Source organism: Nomascus leucogenys, chromosome 8, assembly GCF_006542625.1.
Source record: "Nomascus leucogenys isolate Asia chromosome 8, Asia_NLE_v1, whole genome shotgun sequence".
NCBI lineage: Eukaryota > Metazoa > Chordata > Mammalia > Primates > Hylobatidae > Nomascus > Nomascus leucogenys.
This window is the reverse complement of record NC_044388.1, coordinates 45,213,091-45,235,526: the sequence shown is the minus strand read 5'-3', so window position 1 is coordinate 45,235,526 and position 22,436 is coordinate 45,213,091. Positions and strand designations below refer to the sequence as shown.

The 22,436-nt window shown below is 38.8% G+C and overlaps 1 protein-coding gene across 1 annotated transcript in view; it reads left to right on the top strand.

Annotated features, from left to right (window-relative positions):
• Positions 1-22,436, top strand: part of ZMAT4 (zinc finger matrin-type 4) — a 234,859-nt gene that overhangs the window by 179,911 nt on the left and 32,512 nt on the right. Inside the window, exon 5 of the mRNA XM_030818372.1 lies at positions 4,033-4,129. Within this exon, the coding sequence (XP_030674232.1) occupies positions 4,033-4,129 (97 nt within the window). The remainder of the gene's footprint in view (positions 1-4,032; positions 4,130-22,436) is intronic.

Here is a 22,436-nt window from a genome sequence, read left to right as displayed (position 1 = left end):
GTTTCAATATTTGTCTGTTTTATCTCTGAACTGGCAGTTTGTACCTGAAAAGTTGTCAGCCTCTTAAGCTGCTTCCTAAGAAGATCCCAGATATTTGTGGTTTCATTGTTCTTTTCTCATAATTAAATGGACTCTTAATTGAACAGTCAGGTAAGTCAGTACCTGATTATGTGATTGCAACAAAAACAAAAACGAAGCTAGCTCTCATGCCAACCCACCCAGCTTATTATATGCAATTCAAATAGGTCTCTCTGAAATGCTCACTGGGCCATAGGAATGTGAACGCCTCCAGGAAACTCTGCTCTTTGTTCAGATTGCTGTAGACGTGGGCATTTCTAAGGACACTGACATTCAGCGAGCAGGACTCATTGGATTTGATGGAATCGGAAAGTAATTTTAGGCCTGGCGTGGTGGCTCACGCCTGTAATCCCAGCACTTTGGGAGGCCAAGGTGGGTGGATCACTTGAGATCAGGCGTTCGAGACCAGCCTGGCCAACATGGTGAAACTCTGTCTCTACTAAAAATAGAAAAATTAGCCAGGCGTGGTGACACTTGCCTGTAATCCCAGCTACTTGGGAGGCTGAGGCAGGAGAATTGCTTGAACTCGGGAGGCAGAGGTTGCAGTGAGCTGAGATCATGTCACTTGCACTCCAGCCTGGGTGACAGAGTGAGACTCCATGTCAAAACAACAACAAAAAACTTTATTTCTGCCCTCCAGTAGCTCATTCAAATTGTCTTTGTGGGATTATTTTTTCCAGACTTTTAGATAGAAACTAGGGCAAGTTTCATGAACTTTCACTTATTTTTAAGTAGTAAAGAGTCCTTTGCTACTTGTAAATACATACATTCTGTATTCCTTAATTAATATATCCATGATAGAGCAGTAATTTTTAAATCTTTCCAAAATTTATGAAAAGTTAATTGTCCCCACTTCCAGCTCAGTCCTGCTTGGCGCTGTCTACTTAACACGGGAAAAGAGGGTGTGGGGGGCTTCTCTCTTTGTTCTGCCTGGAGCTTTTGCTTTTCTTCCTTCACCTCAGTACATTGCTCTGGCTCCTCCAGGGCTGAGGGATGCAAGTGGAAGCCTAGCAAGGGAAATGGAAGTTTACTTGGTAGGTCCTGTGCAAAGCTAGGACCTTTGCTAGGACCTACTGCTTGTCTGGGAAGGAAGTGTGAATTGATTCTCCTCAGGATGCTTTTGTGAAAGGAAAATAAACTCAGGCCCCCGAAATCACCAAGCCAAGCGAAATGTCAAGCTGGGAAACCTGCCTCCCATTTTCTTCCTAAATATGATAGCTACAAATTTCAGAAGCTACATACCTCCCTCACAATTTGCCCTCAAGGAAATTCCTTGCGGACAAAGGGCAGATAGAATTCGAAGTCATCCATCTGAGGCTCACCTGAGACAAATGCATATATGATTGTTTCCTCTACCCTATTGTTGATGTAAAAATGCACATTCGCTGAGCCAGACTAAATTCTGTATTTAGTGGGAGGCTGATCAAGGACTCAAAAGAATGCAACCTTTTGTCTCTTGTCTACTCATGACCTGGAAGCCCCCGCCTCAAGTGTTCCCACCATCTTACACATATTGATTGATGCCTCGTGGCTCCCTAAAATGTATTGAAGCATTGCCCACTTTGGGCACGTGTCCTCAGGACCTCCTGAGGCTGTGGCAGAGATGCATCCTTAAACGTGGCAGAATAAATTATCCAAATTGAAATTGATTGAGACCTGTCTCAGATATCTTTTGGTTTACAATTTCATGACTTTTTCAGGGACTTGTCATTACTTAATACAGGCCAAGTAGCTCCTCTGGCATCACTTTAAGCACCTAGATAGCCAGGTGAACACTTCCAGCATCTTTCTGCGGAAGTCTCATTGCCCTCAACTTCAGGCAGCCCTTTTGGGTAGTATCTAAGAAGTCATCAAATCAGCTTCTTTCATACGGGGTACGCACGGTCTGTGAGAAGCTTTCATATATCCTTTCTTCTGACAAGCTCTGAGAACACAGGCCACGCCCAATTCTGTCACCTTTTATACTTTGCCACCAGAGAAGATAACAAACCACAGTCTCTAGCCCTTTGCGTCTTGCAGGTGATGTCAGAGTCCAATCTACCACTTCCGAAGTAACGAGAAGGTACTCCTCAAGCCCTCTAGGTAGGTAGTTCTGTGCAATCCCTTCTCCACAGGCTTAAGGTGAGGGAGAACTCTACGGTCCCACATGGAACTCACGGTACAATATAGCTCTCTCTTAAGAAAGTCTCTACCCATTTCTTTCTTTCTTCTTCAGTCTCTTCTTCATACTAGTGGCGAGTGGTCAGCACAGGTTTGTGACCACTTCCCCTGGACGTTCTGCACTGATGCTCTCTTACCTCATTTTGGTAATGTGGGTATAGTTATCATCTGTGTCTAGGACTTCCCAGTAGGGCTTCAACTGGGACACTCAAACAGAAAGTGTTTCCATTTTAACATCTCTTCAAAATAGTAAAAATAGCAAGCCCATATTGATCACTTGTTATGCGCTGGGCACTCTCACATACATGCCATATCTCACTCAGCCCTCCCCACAATACTGCAAGAAAACAGAAGTCCAGAAGGGTCAAATAATTTGCATAAAGTTACCCAGGTAGCAAGTTGCAAAGCTGTCCCAGCATAGTGCATTATTTTCTTTTCAGGAAAAGAGGAATAACTCTGCCTCTTAGAAATTAAATACTATGCATTGATAAAAACAAACGCTACAGCTTTCAGTCCTGGCATTTACAATGCTAGAACAGAATTTCGTACGCATTTGCTAAACATTGTTGTATATATATGTCACTTTTTTTTTTTGAGACAGGGTCTCACTCTGTCATCCAGGCTGGCAGTAGCACTGTCATAGCTCACTGTGATCTTGAACTGGGCTCTCGGCCTCCTGAGTAGCTAGGACTACAAGTGTGTGCCACCATGCCTGACTTTTAAAAATATTTTTGTTGAGACCAGATATTGCTATGTGGCCCAGGTTGGTCTTGAACTCCTGGCTTCAAGCTATCCTCCTGCCTCAGCCTCCCAAATCATTGGGATTCCTGGCCATTTTAATATCTTATTCACCTAGTTCTTACAACACCTAGTGATGTGATCAGCCTTGTCTTCAAACTGAGGCTAGAAAGAAGTTTCGTGACTTCCTCCAGATCACAAAACTAGAAATGACTGGAGTCAGAATTAAAATCCAAAGTTTCAGATCATGACCGACTTTACTTTCCTCTCTATTCTGAAGGGACATACTAGCTGAAGGAATATGTTTCATTATGGGTCTCAGCTCTGCGGCAAATGTTTAAGGCTATTTGGTTAAAGCTGCTTTCTAACATAAATTGGCTCTAGATTAGTCAAGATTTTTACTAAACTTCTGAAAGCAAAGACCATCTTATCCATCTTGGAATCCCTAGTACCTGGCCCAAAGTTAATACTGTATTAGTGAATTAATTAAATGAATGAAAAAGTGAATGAATAGATTGTTTTCTAAATTCTGGTGGAAAATAAGACTTCACATGAACCAGACTGATGTATTATTCTCCTCCTGGTATTTACATTTTATAAAATAATCCTAGAAGAAACACCTAAATGAATGATGTCTAAAGTTGAATTTTCAATGCTGTCATTGGAGTAGAGTGGAAAGGAATTAGGATAGAGTTTTTCTCTGGAGTCTCAAATTTCACTGCAGAGATGACAGCGTATTATGTCTATATGATCTAGAGAAAAATAGAATGCATCTTTGAGTATAAAATGCCCAGGAACACCTTACCTCAATGCAAAGAAGGATGCTCTAATAATTTAAGCCTTCCAGAAATGAAATAAGCTGCTTCTAACATATTCATAATTACACTTCTGCTAAGAGACCTGTTTGCTGTGTTCTGCAAGGAAGGGTTGAAGTGTTGGTGGGGCAGATCAGGAGTTCTCTCTGACACTGTGTCCCTGAACTTCTGGAGACGCTAGGATTCATTTCAGGTGGTTGATGACTGGATGCAGCTAACTAGGTCTGTCTGTTGTCCACAGGTCTGAGGCGCAATTACAGATGTACCATCTGCAGTGTCTCCCTAAACTCAATAGAACAGTATCATGCCCATCTGAAAGGATCTAAACACCAGACCAAGTAGGTACTTTTGTGCTTTCACTCTTCAGTTTCTTCGATGTAATTTTTAGTAAGATGACTAAAGGCTCAACATTTCATCTATTTCTAAATAAGTAGAGTGGAAATTACATCTCTTTTGCTTCAAAGTTCGCATGATATTTATGCTCACTTGAAAAATGGCTTCTTCCTTTTATTTGGCATGAGTAATAAGAATCTCTTTTTTTCATTTTTTCAAGGACAGTTTAGCATACTTTTATGAAATTAGGACATATTAAAATCTATGCTAAGTGTTTTAAAATCAATAATATTATTCTTATTTGTAGGATGTACCAAACTTTGATGACAAATTCTATGAATGTCTTCTACCGTTTTCCCTTTCTGGATGAATATTATTGATTATTATAGAAACATAACAAATCCCCCAGGATATTAAGTCATTTATATACATAACTATTTCCAAGTGAATGGAAACTTATTCCATTTTTTTCAAATACTCTCATAATTTTAAACTGAGAAAGTCTCACCAGGCACCGTTTCACCTATATTTTTACTATGCAGCTCTTTAAAAACCACTGGACATTTTTAAACCAGCTGCTAGGACTGTTAATAAGATGCTAATAAAATATATGAAAAAAGGAAAGAATGTCTCAAAAAGATGTAATTTTCCTGAGCATAATTGTTTTCATTTTTCTAATATTCATTAGGAGGATCATTTAACAGATTGAACTGTATCAAGACCTCATGAATTATGAATGCTAATTTAACAAACATTTGTCTAGAGCCCACTATGTCTCATACTCCAAGCTGTGCACTAGGGAAGAAAAGACGAATAGGCTGGGCGCGGTTGCTCACGCCTGTAGTCCCAGCATTTTTGGAGGCTGAGGTGGGAGGATCACGAGGTCAGGAGATAGAGACCATCCTGGCCAACACGGTGAAACCCTGTCTCCACTAAAAATACAAAAATTGAGCCTGGAGTGGTGGCATGTGCCTGTAGTCCCAGCTACTCGGGAGGCTGAGGCAGGAGAATCTCTTGAACCCAGGAGGTGGAGATTGCAGTAAGCCAAGATCGGGCCACTGCACTCCAGCCTGGGTGACAGAGCAGGACTTCATCTCAAAAAAAAAAAAAAAAAAAAAGATGAATACATTGAGTCCTTCCTCTTCCCCCTGCCAGGCTGAGGAAGCAGCTGTGTAAACCCATAGATTGTTCTCTAATGCCACGTGTGCACCCGGAGCTTTAAGCATGGCCGAGGGAGCAATCCAGGGCAAGCTTTAGGGGACACTAGTGCAGAGGCTGGTGCATAAGGATGAGGTTATGGTCTGATTTTGCTCAACACAATATCCTTGTTTCCTAGTACAGCACCAGATATATTTTAGGGTCTTTATACACTTTTTTGATTAAATGAATATGTGATTTCAAAAGATGAGTAACCATTTTCTAAGCAGGAGTATGAAATGGAGCATTACAAGCAAAGAAATTGTTTTGCAAAGATGTTGTAAAGATGTACATCACAGGGAGTCTAGCTCAGGTGAGAAAATTTAAACCCAAAGTTAGTTATTGACTCTCAGTTTTCTCCTCAATATTCTCTTGTGAGTCAAAGCCAGTTCCATGGCTTGCATTACTCTGGTCCACCCGGAGGACTCTTATTGGAATAATTCTTCAAAAAGAAGGTTTTTCTTGATTTGTTATGGAATACTAGAGTTCTTGTATTGATTATTGGATACTGCTCATTCCCCCAAGCTGTTTTCATCATTTCTCTAAGTAACATTTTGTTACAGGCACCTTACACATTTGAATTAACCTGTATCTGATGTGCAGACAGACACACAAATACCTGCAACAATAAAAGATAACTTTTTGGGAGCATGTATTCATCGCTCAATACATAGAAAAAGATAAACAATGATGACTTTAAATGGTATGAATTATTTAAATAACTAATATAGATAGTATCTCCAGATTCAGAAAAATGTCTCTCTTCTCTATTCTGTACATACGTAACTTCATGGGCTGGAATCTGTGCTAGGTATTTTCACATCTATTATCTCATTTAATTCCCTTAACTACCCTTGAGATAAATATTAATATTATTGACCTGTTATCTTACATGAGAAAACTAATGCATGCTCAGAGAGGTTAAGTGACTTGCCCACTGTCATCCTGACAGCAGATGGCAGAGCCAGCACTGATCACAGTGGTGTCTGACTTATGTCTCTACTTACTCCATGTCATTCAGTTACCACGAACTTAGGCTTGGAATGAGAGCCAACAGAGAGTAGTATGTGCATTTTGAAAAGAGGGTTCCACTTCCTTGAAGTGATTTAAATACACAAGGTTTCAGAAGGAAACATCTCTTATAGTGCTGCCTTCTTTCCTATAAATAAGATGTTTTTCATTTCTAACTCAAAAGCACGAAGCTGCTCTGTTTGTGAAGAAAATAATTATACTGTCCTGTTTCACATGCCTGTTTTATCTTCCCTTAGACCTAATTTGCATATCATGTGCGGGCATGCTTGTGATTGAGATTGAGATTGAGAGAGAGAGAGAAGAGAGAGAATAAATGTTAAATGATTGTTCAATTCTTTTGTCTGTTTATAAAAATCAAAATTTTTTTAGTAAGTTGTAGAAGTGTCTAATTTTTAAGGAAGTCTAATTCATCAGTCCTTTTTTATGGTTAAAGTTTTTTGAGTGCTATTTAAGAATGCTCTGCTTATCCCGAGGTCGATAAGATAATCTCCTATGATATTATGTTGGTTTCCTTACAAATATAGGTCTTTGATCCACCTAGTGTTAATTTTATGCATAGTGTGAGGGAGAGATCAAGCTTCATGATTTTTTTTCCATACAGATACCAATTAATCCAATACTATTTACTGAAAAGACCATCATAGACCTTTTTTGTGAAACAGGTGACTTACAAATATGTGTACATGTGTGTCTGTCTCTATATTCTGTCTCAGTGTTATATTTCTTTTTTATGCTAATGTCACATTACTTATTTCCTATAGTTTTACAGTGTCTTGATATCTGATAGAGTAAATCTTCTAATTGTATCTTCTTATTCAAGACTGTCTTCACTGTTCTTTCCTCTTTGCGTTTCCCTATAATTTTTAGAATCAGCTTGTCAACTTCCTCAAAAAATCCTTCAAAATACTGAGTTTTCTAATCCATAATCATGGTACATACCAGCGTTTGTTTATATCTTCTTTAATTCTTTCAATAGTGTTTTGTAGAGTTCTTTGTAGAGGTCTTAAACATCTTTATTTAGATTTATTCCTAAGAATTTATTGTTTTGGGATACTAGAACAAATTTGATTATTTAATAATTTCATTGTTAAAATTAATTACTAAATTAAATAATAATTACAATCTATTATTGTTTATAATTGATACATAATTGTACATATTTATGGGACCTAGTGTGATATTTTGATATATATTTATAATTAGCAAATTCATCACCTCAAACATTTATCATTTCTTTATATTGGGAACATTTACAATCCTCTCTTCTAGCTATTTGCAAACATGCAATACATTTTTGTAGAACGCTAAAACTTGTTTCTTTTATCTAGGTGGAATTTTGTATCTATTAACCAATATTTTCCTCTCCCCTCTCCCACTATTCTTTTCAGCCTCTAGTAACAACGATTTGAATCTACTCCTATGAGATCAACTCTTTTAGCTTTCATATGAGTGAGAAGATGTAGATCTTCTTTCTGTGCCAGGCTATTTCACTTAACATAATGTCCTCCTGGCTTATCCATGTTTCCATGAATAAAAAGAGTTCATTCTTTTTAATGGCTGAATAGTATTACATGTCTTTATATAGGTGACATTTTCCCTACCCATTCATCTACTGATGGACACTTAGGTTGATTCCATATTTTGGCTCTTGTGAATACTGCTACAACAGAAATGGGAGCACAGACATCTCTTTTTTTTTTGAGACGGAGTTTCACTCTTGTTCCCCAGGCTAGCGTGCAATGGCACAGTCTCGGCTCACTGCAACTTCTGCCTCCTGTGTTCAAGCGATTCTCCTGTCTCAGCCTCCCAGGTAGCTGAGATTACAGGCACCCACCATCATGCCTGGCTAATTTTTGTATTTTTAGTAGGGACAGGGTTTCACCATATTGGCCAGGCTGGTCTTGAACTCCTGACCTCAGGTGATCTGCCCACCTCAGCCTCCCAAAGTGCTGGGATTACAGGTGTGAGCCACCACACCCAGCTGCCATTTCTTAAATACACTGAATTTCTTTCCTTTGGATACATACCCAGTAGTGGAATTACTGGATCGTATGGTAGTTCTATTTTTAGATTTTGGATTTATTGTTTATCTTTGCAGCTTGGTGGTTTTCCGTAGTGATAAGGTTTGATTCCTTTACCTTTCTCTTTTGTTTGTCTGTCCCACCAGTGAGATACTTTCACATATTTTTATAATGGTAGTTATTCTTCTTTTATTTCTAGACGTAGGACTTCCTTAAACATTTTTTGTAAGGCTGGTCTGGTGATGATTAATTTCTTCAGTTTTTGCTTGTTTAGGAACTTCATTTCTGAAGAATAGCCTTCCAGGGTATAGTATTCTTGACTGACTTTTTTTTTTTTTTTTCCTTTCAGCACTTCAAATATGTCATCCCATTCTCTCCTGGCCTGTGAGGTTTCTGCTAATAAATCGGTTGTTAGTCTGATGGAGATTCCTTTACATATGACCTGATGCGTTTCTCTTGTTGTTTTTAGAATTCTCTCTTTGTCTTTGACTTTTGACAGTTTGACTATAATGTGCCTCAGGGAGGACCTTTTTGGATTTAATCTATTTGGGAACTTTTGAGCTGTGTTTATCTGGTTATTTATGTATCTCTGAAGATTTGATAAATTTTTAGCTGTTATTTCATTAAATAGGTTTTCTACACATTTTCCCATCTCTACTCCTTCTTGAACTCCCATAATACAAATATTTGTGTTATGGTTTCCCGTATGTTTTTAGGCTTTCTTCATCTTTTTATTTATTTATTTATTTATTTATTTATTTTTTTTATTATACTTTAGGTTTTAGGGTACATGTGCACAATGTGCAGGTTTGTTACATATGTATCCATGTGCCATGTTGATTTCCTGCACCCATTAACTCATCATTTAGCATTAGGTATATCTCCTAATGCTGTCCCTCCCCCCTCCCCCCACCCCACAACAGTCCCCGGAGTGTGATGTTCCCCTTCCTGTGTCCATGAGTTCTCATTGTTCAATTCCCACCTATGAGTGAGAACATGCGGTGTTTGATTTTTTGTCCTTGTGATAGTTTACTGAGAATGATGTTTTCCAGTTTCATCCATGTCCCTACAAAGGACACGAACTCATCATTTTTTATGGCTGCATAGTATTCCATGGTGTATATGTGCCACATTTTCTTAATCCAGTCTATTGTTGTTGGACATTTGGGTTGGTTCCAACTCTTTGCTATTGTGAATAGTGCCGCAATAAACATACGTGTGCATGTGTCTTTATAGCAGCATGATTTATAGTCCTGTGGGTATATACCCAGTAATGGGATGGCTGGGTCAAATGGTATTTCTAGTTCTAGATCCCTGAGGAATCGCCACACTGACTTCCACAATGGTTGAACTAGTTTACAGTCCCACCAACAGTGTAAAAGTGTTCCTATTTCTCCACATCCTCTCCAGCACCTGTTGTTTCCTGATTTTTTAATGATGGCCATTCTAACTGGTGTGAGATGGTATCTCACTGTGGTTTTGATTTGCATTTCTCTGATGGCCAGTGATGATGAGCATTTCTTCATGTGTTTTTTGGCTGCATATCTGTCTTCTTTTGAGAAGTGTCTGTAAAAATCAATGTACAAAAATCACAAGCATTCTTGTACACCAATCACAGACAAACAGAGAGCCAAATCATGAGTGAACTCCCATTCACAATTGCTTCAAAGAGAATAAAATACCTAGGAATCCATCTTACAAGGGATGTGAAGGACCTCTTCAAGGAGAACTACAAACCACTGCTCAATGAAATAAAAGAGGATACAAACAAATGGAAGAACATTCCATGCTCATGGGTTGGAAGAATCAATATCGTGAAAATGGCCATACTGCCCAAAGTAATTTATAGATTCAATGCCATCCCCATCAAGCTACCAATGACTTTCTTCACAGAATTGGAAAAAACTACTTTAAAGTTCATATGGAACCAAAAAAGAGCCCGCATCGCCAAGTCAATCCTAAGCCAAAAGAACAAAGCTGGAGGCATCACGCTACCTGACTTCAAACTATACTACAAGGCTACAGTAACCAAAACAGCATGGTACTGGTACCACAACAGAGATATAGATCAATGGAACAGAACAGAGCTCTCAGAAATGATGCCGCATATCTACAACTATCTGATCTTTGACACACCTGACAAAAACAAGAAATGGGGAAAGGATTCCCTATTTAATAAATGGTGCTGGGAAAACTGGCTAGCCATATGTAGAAAGCTGAAACTGGATCCCTTCCTTACACCTTATACAAAAATTAATTCAAGATGGATTAAGGACATAAATGTTAGACCTAAAACTATTAAACTCCTACAAGAAAACCTAGGCAATACCATTCAGGACATAGGCGTGGGCAAGGACTTCATGTCTAAAACACCAAAAGCAATGGCAACAAAAGCCAAAATTGACAAATGGGATCTAATTAAACTAAAGAGCTTCTGCACAGCAAAAGAAACTACCATCAGAGTGAACAGGCAACCTACAGAATGGGAGAAAATTTTTGCAACCTACTCATCTGACAAAGGGCTAATATCCAGAATCTACAATGAACTCAAACAAATTTACAAGAAAAAAACAAACAACCCCATCAAAAAGTGGGCAAAGGACATGAACAGACGCTTCTCTTCATCTTTTTTATTCTTTATTATTTTTCTATTTTGTCTGCCTGAGTTATTTCAAAAGGTGTGTCTTCAAGCTTAGAAATTATTTCTTCTGCTTGAGCTGGTTTGTTTTTTTTAATTCTTGATGGTGCTTTTTATTTTATTCATTGAATTTGTCATTGCCAAGATTTGTTTGGTTATCTTTCTTGAGATATCTAACTTTTTGTTGAATTTCTCATTCTGATAATGAATTGTTTTTCCAATTTTGTTGAATTGTCTATCTGTATTCTCTCGTATCTCACTGAATTTCCTTAAGATTTTTATTTTGAATTCCTTTTCTGGCATTTTGTAATTTCATTTTTTATGGCTCTATTACTGGGGAATTATGATCCTTTGGAGGTGTCATGTTTCCTTCACTTTTCATGTTTTTTATGTCTCTACATTGATAACTGTGCATTCAGTAGAATAGTCACCTCTTCCAATTTTATGGAATAGCTTTCATAGAAAAGTATTTTTCCTGTAGATGGATCCCAGGGTCTCAGTAGAATAGAGTGTAGTGACTTTGATTCTAGGTAAACACAGCAGTATGGTCTCTGCATAGTTTCTCCAGCTGTAATTAACAGTAGTGACATTGTAAATGCCTCAGTGACCTCAGCTGTGGGAGTTTGTGGTGGCAGTGGTGTGGCTTTGCTGAAGGTGAGCTTAGTGAGCTGGTTCTCAGTCTGGGGACATGGCCATGCACTTGGTGGGTCAGCCTTAGATGTAAATAGGGTCTTTGTAGATGTAATCAGTTAAGATTCTCAAGATGAAGTCATCCTAAATCTACAGTAAGCCTTAAATCCAATGCCTGGTGGCTTTAAAAGAGAAAGGAAAGGGAGATTTGGATACACAGAGAAGAAGGCTAAGTGCAGATGAAGGCAGAAATTGGAGTTACGTTTCCACAAACCAAGGAATCACCAGGAACTGGAAGAATCGAGGAAGGATTCACTCCTAGAGCCTTTGGAGGGAGAGTGAGGAAGCTGACACCTTGATTTCCCACTTCTGGCCTCCAGAGATTGTGATTAATTCTTCTCTTACGGAAAGAATGAATTTCTGCTGTAAACCACCCACATTATGATACATTTTAGGCAACCCTTTAGACACATTTTACTAAGCCACTGCTTACAATGCCTGCCCAGGTGATGATGACGATAGAGATGATGCCACCATGGATAACTGGAGTGTAACTTGTGAGCCTCTGGAGTACAGCAACAAATTTTATTGTTCTGAAAGTACTATCATATCTAAAATGCACAGCATTCTTGTAGTTGGCCAGATGTTCTTATCTTCAGGTTATAGGTTAGAAAATTGAGTCTCAGAGAAGTTAAATGACTTTTCCAAGGCCCTAAAAGTAATTGTTAGCAGAGGCAAGAGTCAGGTCATATGCCCTTATTACTACTACTATTACGATAACTAATCAAATTGTAATTGTCAGATTGCTCTTTGCTGGTAGTAACATGGTCTTTTACATTTTTGGGCAAAAGCTGTAAACAGTATAATGGCAGTCAAATTTGTCTCCATTGTTAAACAGCAAGAGAAATATTAACTATCTGATGAGATTAAAGGTTTGGAAATGCAAATGCTCATGGCAATATTTAAAGCAATTGCCTATTAGTAGATTTTTCAGAGCTTCCAGGGAATATAGTCTGTCAATTAGTACAAATGATTAAAATAAAATGTAAGGGCGCTGTGAGTATGTACCATAGACTAATGAACAATTCCCCATTAATATACTTAAATTTGAGCTTAGGGAACACTCCAGGCCTCAGGACATTATGTTACCTAGAAATAAAGGATATGAAAGTTGTCATTACTTACTTTGATACTTCAGTTGGTAGAAAATGAGATACAAGTGTCTAAGATAATAAATCAGACTGACCAAAAATTAGTAGTAAATTCTAAATCTGCTTCTTCCTTTGAGAAGAGGCCTTAACGCGTAATATCCATTTGTTTCTCTGAGGTTTTTTCCCAACTGGCATGAATCCTCATGACAAAGGGCTTGTATTATTTATTTCCCCATTATACTCATTTATTTGGGAAGTACTTGAATGAATGTTCAGACTAATTTTCAGGGATGGAGTATCTTTGTTTTAAATATTTTGGAATTCACTTCCCACATTCAGCATACTAGTGAGTCAGCTGAGGGTTGCACAGTAATAAATAAGACACTTTTGTAAGATACGTGAACCACAAAGAACCTTCTATATTTAATAAAAAATAGAAGCAGCTTAAAAGCTTGAGAAGATGTTCTCTTTGAAAACAATCAAACAAACCATAAATCATGCATGGATTTCAAAAGCTAAACATATTAATATTCTTTGTAGAATTTTCAATATAGTTTACTGATATTAACCAAGAACCCCAATAACCAAGAAACCTGAGACTTCGATATTGTGCTTTTCATGAGAAAGCATTTTTTTTTCTGAAAAATAAAAAATATGTATCACCAGTAAAGTTTTGAGATAACAGGCCATAAGAAAATATTGAAAATAGAGCTACCTTTTCCAAAGAATGTAAAGTTATTTCTCTTCAGCTGATAATCATTTGTAAGCTGCTAGTAAAGCTCTGAATAAAGAGTGAAATCTGGAACCCATTGCTAATTCTTTGCTTGCCCCATTTTATAATTCCGAATGTAAAAAATAGCTCTTCTCCCTGAAAGTAAGACTTGTGGTGTGTCATCAAGTCTTTCTAGCTAAGGACTATCTGCATAATCAGCATCACTGTGACAATGGCAGGAATGAGGCTGTGTCACAGCCTTTGGGCCAAAGGGTGCTTTCTACCTAGCCCTGTCTTTAATTGGTAGAACACTTTAGTCCACTACTGTTAAGAACCATCCCTTCTATGAGGAAGGCATCAGAAGAAATCGGCTCTAACTTCTCACATGGAAAAGGCAGTAGCTTTTAGAGAGAATTTCAGAGATGCCAAAAAAGACTGTATATATCTCTCTGTATCTACAGCACTAATACACAGGCAATTTGAGCAGCTCTCTTTTTCCTAAGTTGCACTTGCATGCTTTCGCTATACAGGCTGTACCTAGGGATACATTATAATTACAGTATGTGACTAGATGAGGTGTTCTGCAGACTTGAAAAGAACTAAATGGGGAGCATGTTCATTCTTTCATATCACTTCTAAAATTAACCAATGACACCTAATATTGTTTAGCTCATTCATTTCCTCCCTGCTTCCTTCTTGGGGGACCTATAATCATTATTTTGTCTTGCTTGAAATTTGCGTGAGTCATGATTGCCTCCAGAGTGGTTCCGAGCTGATGATTTAATATCTCAGCTTTAATTGTGAACCCCATGGAATACCTCTCATGTTCTTACGATGCTGCTTCAGATTAGTCCTCCAGTACCAATCTCCAGGGGTGCAAGGCCATTACCCGATGTGGTTCTGAGAAGTTTATTTGCATCAAGAAAGAAAAGAACAGGAAGGAGAGTGGTGGAGCCATATAGACCTGGCCTGGGAAGCAGATGGCCAGAGTCCCAGGGTCAGCCCTGTCTCTCACATCCTGAGATCCTGAGTGGCTTTAAAAACTTAACAAGTTTTTTTTTTTTTTTTTTTTTCTGTTGTTGTTGTTCTTTGGAGACAGGGTTGCTCTCTGTTGCCCAGGCTAGAGTGCAGTGGTTCCATCTCAGCTCACTGCAACCTCCACTTCCTCGACTTAAATGATCCTCCCACCTCAGCCTCTAGAGTAGCTGGGACTTCAGGCGCACATCACCATACCTGGTTAACTTTTTGTATTTTTAGTAGAGATGGGGTTTTGCCGTGTGGCCCAGTCTGGTCTCAAACTCCTTGTCTCAAGCAATCCTCTTGCCTCAATCTCTCACAGTGCTGGAATTATAGGCACGAGCCACTGCACGTGGCCCCACAAGTTACTTTTAAATAAACCGATTGAGCTGCAGTTGAATACAATGCTATGCATAGATTTCAGCTACGCAATTTGATGGGTTTTGACAGTCATCTACACCATGCAACCATCAGCCCAATCAAGATATAGAACATTTTCATAACCACCAAAGGTTCTCTTGGACCCCTTTTTGCCCAATTTCCTATCCCCATCACAGCTAACCATTATCTGATTTCTATCACTGTAGCCTAGTCTTGTCTATTCTAGAACTTAATGGAATGATACGGCATGCTTTCTTTTTTCTCTGGCTGCTTCTGCTCAACATAATGTTTTTGAGAGTTGTTCACATTATTACATGTGTCATTTGTTCTTTCTTTTCCTTTGTGGATTTGAACAAAACAAGTTCCCTCACTGAGTTTTAGTGTCTTCATTTGAAATGTGAGGGGTTGGAATACAGAGTAGTCGAGGTTCCAATCAATTCCAACAATCTCTAATGTTATAACCTTAAAGTTTAACTGAAATTTCTTTAGTGTTTTTATATTTTCCAGCTGGCAGAAGGTTGTCTGTAAAATCTTTCTTCTCCAGTGCTTTCTTCTTTACTGCACGGTGGCCTAGAAGCTGACCCACCCTCCATTTGGGTCCAGCTAGGCCTACTACAAAGAATAAGATTGTGGAGGCCTCTTTTTCCGGTCCTTACGTTAAAGGCAATAGGGCTGTTCAGGTGGTTATGACTTGGGGCAGAAGCAATAAATTCGGTTTTACAGGGAGAAAGTGAAGAAAGGAGCTTATTTTCACTTTATTTCCTACTATGAATACAGAGCACAAAATCTAATGACTTCTCAGGCAAACAGGGATGGGTAAGAGGGAGTCAAGAAGGTTCTAAAGGAGATCCTGGCTCCTCCTCTGAGCAGCCCAGGCTGCTGGACTTATCCTCATTCTGGGTCTTCTGTAAGTTAGTGTAGCGCCTTCTCAAATGTTTCACCAAATTTTATAAGAAATTAAAATATGTCCATTTGTAAACCATCTATAGCTGAGATTGATTTTTACAAAAACTTTGGTAGAATTTTGAGTTTAGCCAATATTTCTCTGTTCTCTTAGAGGTTGTGGCTTGTGGAATACCCGGCAATTGAATTAAATAAATGAGAAATGTCACTTCATTTAATTAGATTTTGCTGGGGAAGTAGGGAGAGAAGATAAGCTGGGAATGGACATGCCCTTGATTGTGTTCCTGAATCAGTTATCTATCACTTCTCTTTGGGGTAGAGGATAAGAGCTCATTTTGGCTGGGATTTTCATTTTGTAGATGGAGTTGGGGTGTGAATTATGGACAAATCAGCACCCTCATCCCATTTAATTTAATCCCATAATCAAAATCCGTTGAGTACTGACTATGTTTGGGACATTAAAACAGGCCCTAGGGGCAATGCAAGGTGATTATAGAGATGATTGTACCTTTTAACAAATTAATAATCTAGTTGAGGAGATGCAACAAGTAGTGATTACAGTTAACGTCAACGTGTGATATGGTGAGTACAAGAGGTGCAAAACATGGGTAGAATTCAGGGGAAGAAGTAATTGCATCTGCCTGGAGCCATCAAGAAAGGTTATTGTGGAGTGGGTGCAGTAATGTGTATTGGGAATGAGACTGGCTGGGTTCAGTCCTGAACCTATCTACTAGTTCTGTGACCTTGAACAGATACCTAAATACATCATTATGGCTTAGTTTCCATATTTGTGAAATGTAATAGTTATAAAAAGTACCTACCCAAACTGACTATAGTGAGGATTGAGTTTTAAGAACAAAAACAACAATAATAATAATTATAAGTACTAAATGGGCCCTGAGGAATGGGTAGATGAATGCTGAGGTGTAACCCTCAATACTTCTGTCTCAAAATTATGAAAATGCCCAGAATTTTTCCTTGCATGGCTAGCTTCTTACCCAAGATTGGGGTTTATGGATTCTCACAAAGTTCTGGCCTGCTCAGGGTTTAGAACCCCAGTGGATCTCAGTGAAGCTGCGGGGTAGAAGAAGTGATCCAGGAAAGGTCTCGAAAGACGATTCTCATTCTGAGTTTCTTGTGATCTTCTGCCTCGTTTTATACAACAGTCTCAAGCTTTATATTCAGTCCTGCACTCTCAGAAGAAATGTTTCTTGAATGCTCTCAATTATATGTGGCCATTACACCCTAATTTCTCACTCAGACTCCCCACTTCCTCTAGCTCTTTGATTACCAAGTTCATTTTGTCAGTCATGTACCATTAGCACATTATTCTCTGGAGACCATGGTGTATTAACCTTGACAATAAATAAAATAAATGAAACTATTTTCCTGGATGAATTTCCTAAATCATTCTCCCAGTGGCCTGTGGGATTCTCTACGTGGAATTTCTTTACCATTTTGATTTTAGGAAGGTTATTTTTCTTCCCATTTACATTTTTCATTTTATTATTAAACATATATACACTGCCTACTCAGGAATCTTTATGCTACCACTGATAGTATATTCTGGCTAATCTCAATATTCACTGATTAAATCTGAGTGATGACATTTGATAAATGCTGTATTTTCCAGAGTTGGAAGGATTTTTTTCAAAAAACAAATGATGTCTATGCATGACGGAGACATCTCTTTAAGTGTTAAACACTGTTATTTAGGTAATAATTTAGTGATAAACGTTTTAAAGAGTTTTGGGTTTTTTTCTTCTTCTTTTTTTTTTTTTTTGAGGCAGAGTCTTGCTCTGTCCCCCAGGCTGGAGTGCAGTGGCATGATCTCGGCTCACTGCAACCTCTGCCTCCTGGGTTCAAGTGATTCCCCTGCCTCAGCCTCTAGAGTAGCTAAAAATTTTTGTCTTTTTAGTAGAGACAGGGTTTCACCATGTTGGTGAGGTTGGTCTCGAACTCCTGACCTCAGGTGATCTGCCCGCTTGAGCCTCCCAGAGTGCTGGGATTACAGGAGTGAGCCACCATGCCTGGCTTTTCTTCTTTTTTGAGTTAATGTTATCTAGATCATTCTATGTTATGTTAAGAATAGCCAGATGTAACCACAATGTACACTTCATTCAGAATATAAACTTATATAAACATCAATAGTAATATGTATTACCTGCAATAGTCCTTAACAGCAAGTAGGAACCATGTGCTTTTTCTTTAGCTTTTAGAGTAACAGAAAAATCTCAGTCCATTTCACGCTGAGTAGTCAAATACAAATCAAAACCTATAAAGTTCGCTTTCAGAAATGTTGGTGATATTTCAAGCTCTAGGACACAATTAGTTCAAAGTTCTATATCTACAGCCTCTGGTGCTATTGTACTCTCCAGAGACAGATCTGTCTTTTCTCTTCCTTATGTAAGTGCCCTTCCTTCTAAAGACACCCAACAGGATAACATGTGCACTTTACTCTTTTTGATTTCTAAAACCATCACCACTGAACTGATTTCTATTCTAACAAAAAGATCTTATAAATGCCTTAAATAGATGAGTTTCAGACCTCTGGTTTTATTTCCTGGGACATGGATAAAGTTCAAATAATACATTCTGTTTTCTGACATCTTTCCAGTGCTAAATGACATAAGCTTACTAGATAACTCAGATGTCATGGCCACATAGCTTACTAAATTAGCATCTAGTTGTCCCTTAGTATCTGTATTGGAATGGACACTTTAAGTCTCTGTGTAGGTGGGTCTAACTGCGTATGTTAAAGTTTCTCATTTTAAATCTAGCTTTTGGTCAGCGTAATTCCTATTCAAGGCAACTGAGTAGGGGGGAGCTTCAGATTTTTCAGTATCCTCCATACCAGAAGGTTTGGAAGTCATGCAGGTTTCTATTGGAACCAGATGTCATCATTTCTGTATTCCACATCCCGTGAGAGTCCTGAAAGTAAAATTACACCTCCCATGGAAAGGAGAGATCAGGTCACAGTGTAATTTGAGAAAGTCATCCCAGCCTGGAAATCGAATGACCACCCTCTCCTGCACCCCTTCTAAAGGTGATAGGAAGGAGGTCAGGCTCTCTCACACCCACATGTCAGGAAAACATCAGCACAAGTTAAAAAAAGACTCGATCAATGCTCTTCATTCTATGTGCACATTGGAGAGGCAGCTTTCATTTCCAACTTACTCTAAAGAAACTCAGTATAAAATAACTAGTCAACCTTTTGGTGCATGCGAGTGATATTTCTGGAGTGAATCTAGAGAGTTTATTTCTGGGGATGAAATCTGGTCCACTCACGATCTGGAGGTTTTCAGTGAGATAGTGTGTCATGGTGGAGGAACATCAGCAGAACTTTCCTTGATTTGGTTGATAGTTTAGCAAATATTTATTAAGTGACCCACCCACTCCGTGCTAGGCTCTTAATCCCATAGTAAATGACAAGTAAATAAATTGCTTTTTTTTTCCTTAAAGTGCTCAGGTAATTTTTAAAACACCTAAACCCTAAAGCTCTATGATTCCCAAAAAGGCACCCAAATTCTTGAACTCATTGAAATCACAGAAGAGAGTGCTGGGGGCCTTCACAGTGGTGAAGGTCATGGAGTCCTATTAGCAGTTCTCAGGAGTGTGGCGTTGGGTGACTGGGCACCAACACGGACCTGCAGTTCTTCCAAGCCCAAGTTATCACCAGCAATGTAGGTTCTCTGGGGAGCTCTTATTAAAAAAAAAAAAAAAAAAAAAAAAAGGTAGCTTGGAACATGAGTTGGGAAAGAAAGAAGGCAGGCTTAGGATCTAGGAGGGATGTCAGATATGAAAAAGATGGGGGCAATGACCAGGCGTGGTGGTTCATGCCTGTAATCCCAGCACTTTGGGAGGCCGAGGAGGGTAGATCACCTGAAGACAGGAGTTCAAGACCAGCCTGGCCAATATGGTGAAACCCCATCTGTACTAAAAATACAAAAAATTAGCTGGGTGTGGTGGCAGAATGTCTGTAACCCCAGTTACTCATGAGCCTTAGGTAGGAGAATCACTTGAATCTGGGAGGTGGGGGTTGCAGCGATCGCCACACTGCACTCCAGCCAGGGCAACAAGAACAAAACTTCATCTCAAAAAAAAAAAAAAAAGATGGTGGCACCAAACCAGCACTTGCTATTGCGTTGAATGAGCTGATATAGAAGCTTTGACTTCTAAGGACCTACCCAAGGAAATTACTTTTGTCACTCAGAAACTCATATCTTCCGGGCCTTCTCTGAAAAGCCCTCATCACTTATATATGATGATTTAAATTTTGTAACACCTGATAGAACATTTCATTGCTATTAAGTAAGGGAAGAAACCAGGATTTAAAACTTCTGTTAAGAACAAATGACATTTGTGATCAAAGAATAATGATTAGAGACATCTATCTGTCCAACCTCTGTTGAAAATTACTTTGGTTATTCTTTCTCCCTTATAACACTTGCTCTAGTGTCATTTAAGGAATTGGTAGCAAATGAGCAGCTCCAATAAGACAGTGTACAGATAAAAGAGTAAGACAGGATGTCAGATTTTGTTAACAAGAACTGCTTTATTGTTCTAAAGCAGATTTTTTACTATCTGTGCAGGTAATTTTTCTTTTAACCTTGAAGCAAGATTATTCCTGTGTCTTCTGATTAAAATATCTCATCCTGTGCCCACAATGGATGCTCAACAATTAATAGTCTTTCTTTTCTCAACTGTTTAATTAGGGTTGAGGCCAACACATAATTTGAATGACTAAAATCAATGAATATCATGAATATCATTCCAAAATGTACTCTACTAATGTGAGTAATTTCTCCTTTCCCATGAGACAATGGAGCAGGCTGCAACAGTGGCCCTGCCTTATGATGTAATTTCAATAAATTGCTTCCTTTTCTCAAAGTGGTATCTTCTCCCCTATACACACCTGCTAGGTAACTGTCAACATTTTTTCCACAGAAGAAAACTTCGCTTTTGTCTACTTTGCAGGCAGGGATAATTGCACAGTGAGATGCGTAAATGACAAATACTAAAATCTTATCTGTGAGAAGTTTAGAGGGGGGTGGCCCAAGACTGAAATATAGAGTGTCATTGACAGGTGGAGAGAAGGCAGAAAGAGGAAGCTGGCACCAGCAAGGAAAATCTTGGCCTTTTAGGGTCCAGGGTTGGGCAATCCTGTAGCAGTAACCCCTGCTTCAATATACTCTCGACTTATAAAAAGAGAAGTGATCAATACAAAACTCAGTGAGTTAAATATCGTCTTCTACATGAACGTATTCCTGGACTCCCTTACCATGGTAGCTTTGTCCATGAGGATTTCTTTACCTTCTCCAGCTTAGTGTTCATTAAGCAAATATTTCAAGTATTCTGGAACTACTTGACCTCATTCACGTATTTTCTCTTTTTGGAGGGCAGACTGAGATTAAGTAATTTCATGATCATATTTATTCAGAAAAGTCTGGTGGAGATTAGATGTGTGGTCTCTGAGAATCCGAGGGAGACTGGGATGAGAAAGTGAAAGGACATCTCTTTCCTCAGCCACTGGGTGGAAACTCATTGGTTTCGCCTGTAGGAGACCTGCCATTGGGAGCAAGGGTAGGGGCTGGAGGAAACTAAGAGGCCCTCCTGCTCCCTCACAGCCTACCAGCATCACCCCAGTTTCTGGACTAGTTTTCAGAGTCAAGGAACAGCTCCCTTTAAGGACAGAGCCACTGTGGTCAAATAAATCATGTCCTTTACCCTCTGTCATAAAATTCATTGGTCTAAGAAGAGAGTTGGAAGTGGAGATACCTTCTCAAGTCCAGCAGAATCATGCATGTGGTATAATTTCATAAGACATCATTATAATTCAAAGTCTAGTTCAGAAAATTTTCTGTTCTTGTCTGTTTTTTCATTTCAGAATTGTTTCTTCTACTAGTAGTGCTCAAAGAAGATGAATTGCACTGTTACCTTTGGATTTAGACAGCAGATATATTTATGGTTTCCTAGCATGTTCCACTTTTGCTAGAGACCTAATACTTGAGAGAGATTCAGTTCAGCTCTGTGTATTTACTCTGTGTCTAGCTAAGTGTCAGATATTGCAAGGATATAGCACCAGCAAATAGTGTGATTCCTGCCTGCAATAAACCTATTGTTTAACTGAGGAGACCAAATTAATAGATGAAAATAATCAAACAACATTTAAATGCTAATATATTTGAGACTGACTTTATATAACATGTAAGGACTTCAGAGAAGGGAGAGATGATGCAGACATGAGTAATGAGAGAAAGCTGCCAGGATGAGATGAACCTGGGCTGGGGAATGAGAATGAATTCAGTTTGGGGTGGAATGAGTTTGAGGGGCCTAGGAACATTCAGATGAAGATGCCGGTGGGCATTGAAGTTTATGGCTCTGGAGTTCAAGAAACAAATGAGGGCTGAAGATTCAGATTCAGGATGCATAGGGTCACAGGAGCTGGTTGAAGTGTCTGATATGGGAGTAGATGAGTTCACTCAAGGTGAGTGTGTAGAGTAAGAGGAACTTGAGGAATAAACACACATATGTTTACACAGCACACATGCGTGCACACACAAGTGGTGACAAAGGAAGAGAAGTCAACGCTTTTTCTCATAATGATACATTTTATATTTCTTTTCTAAG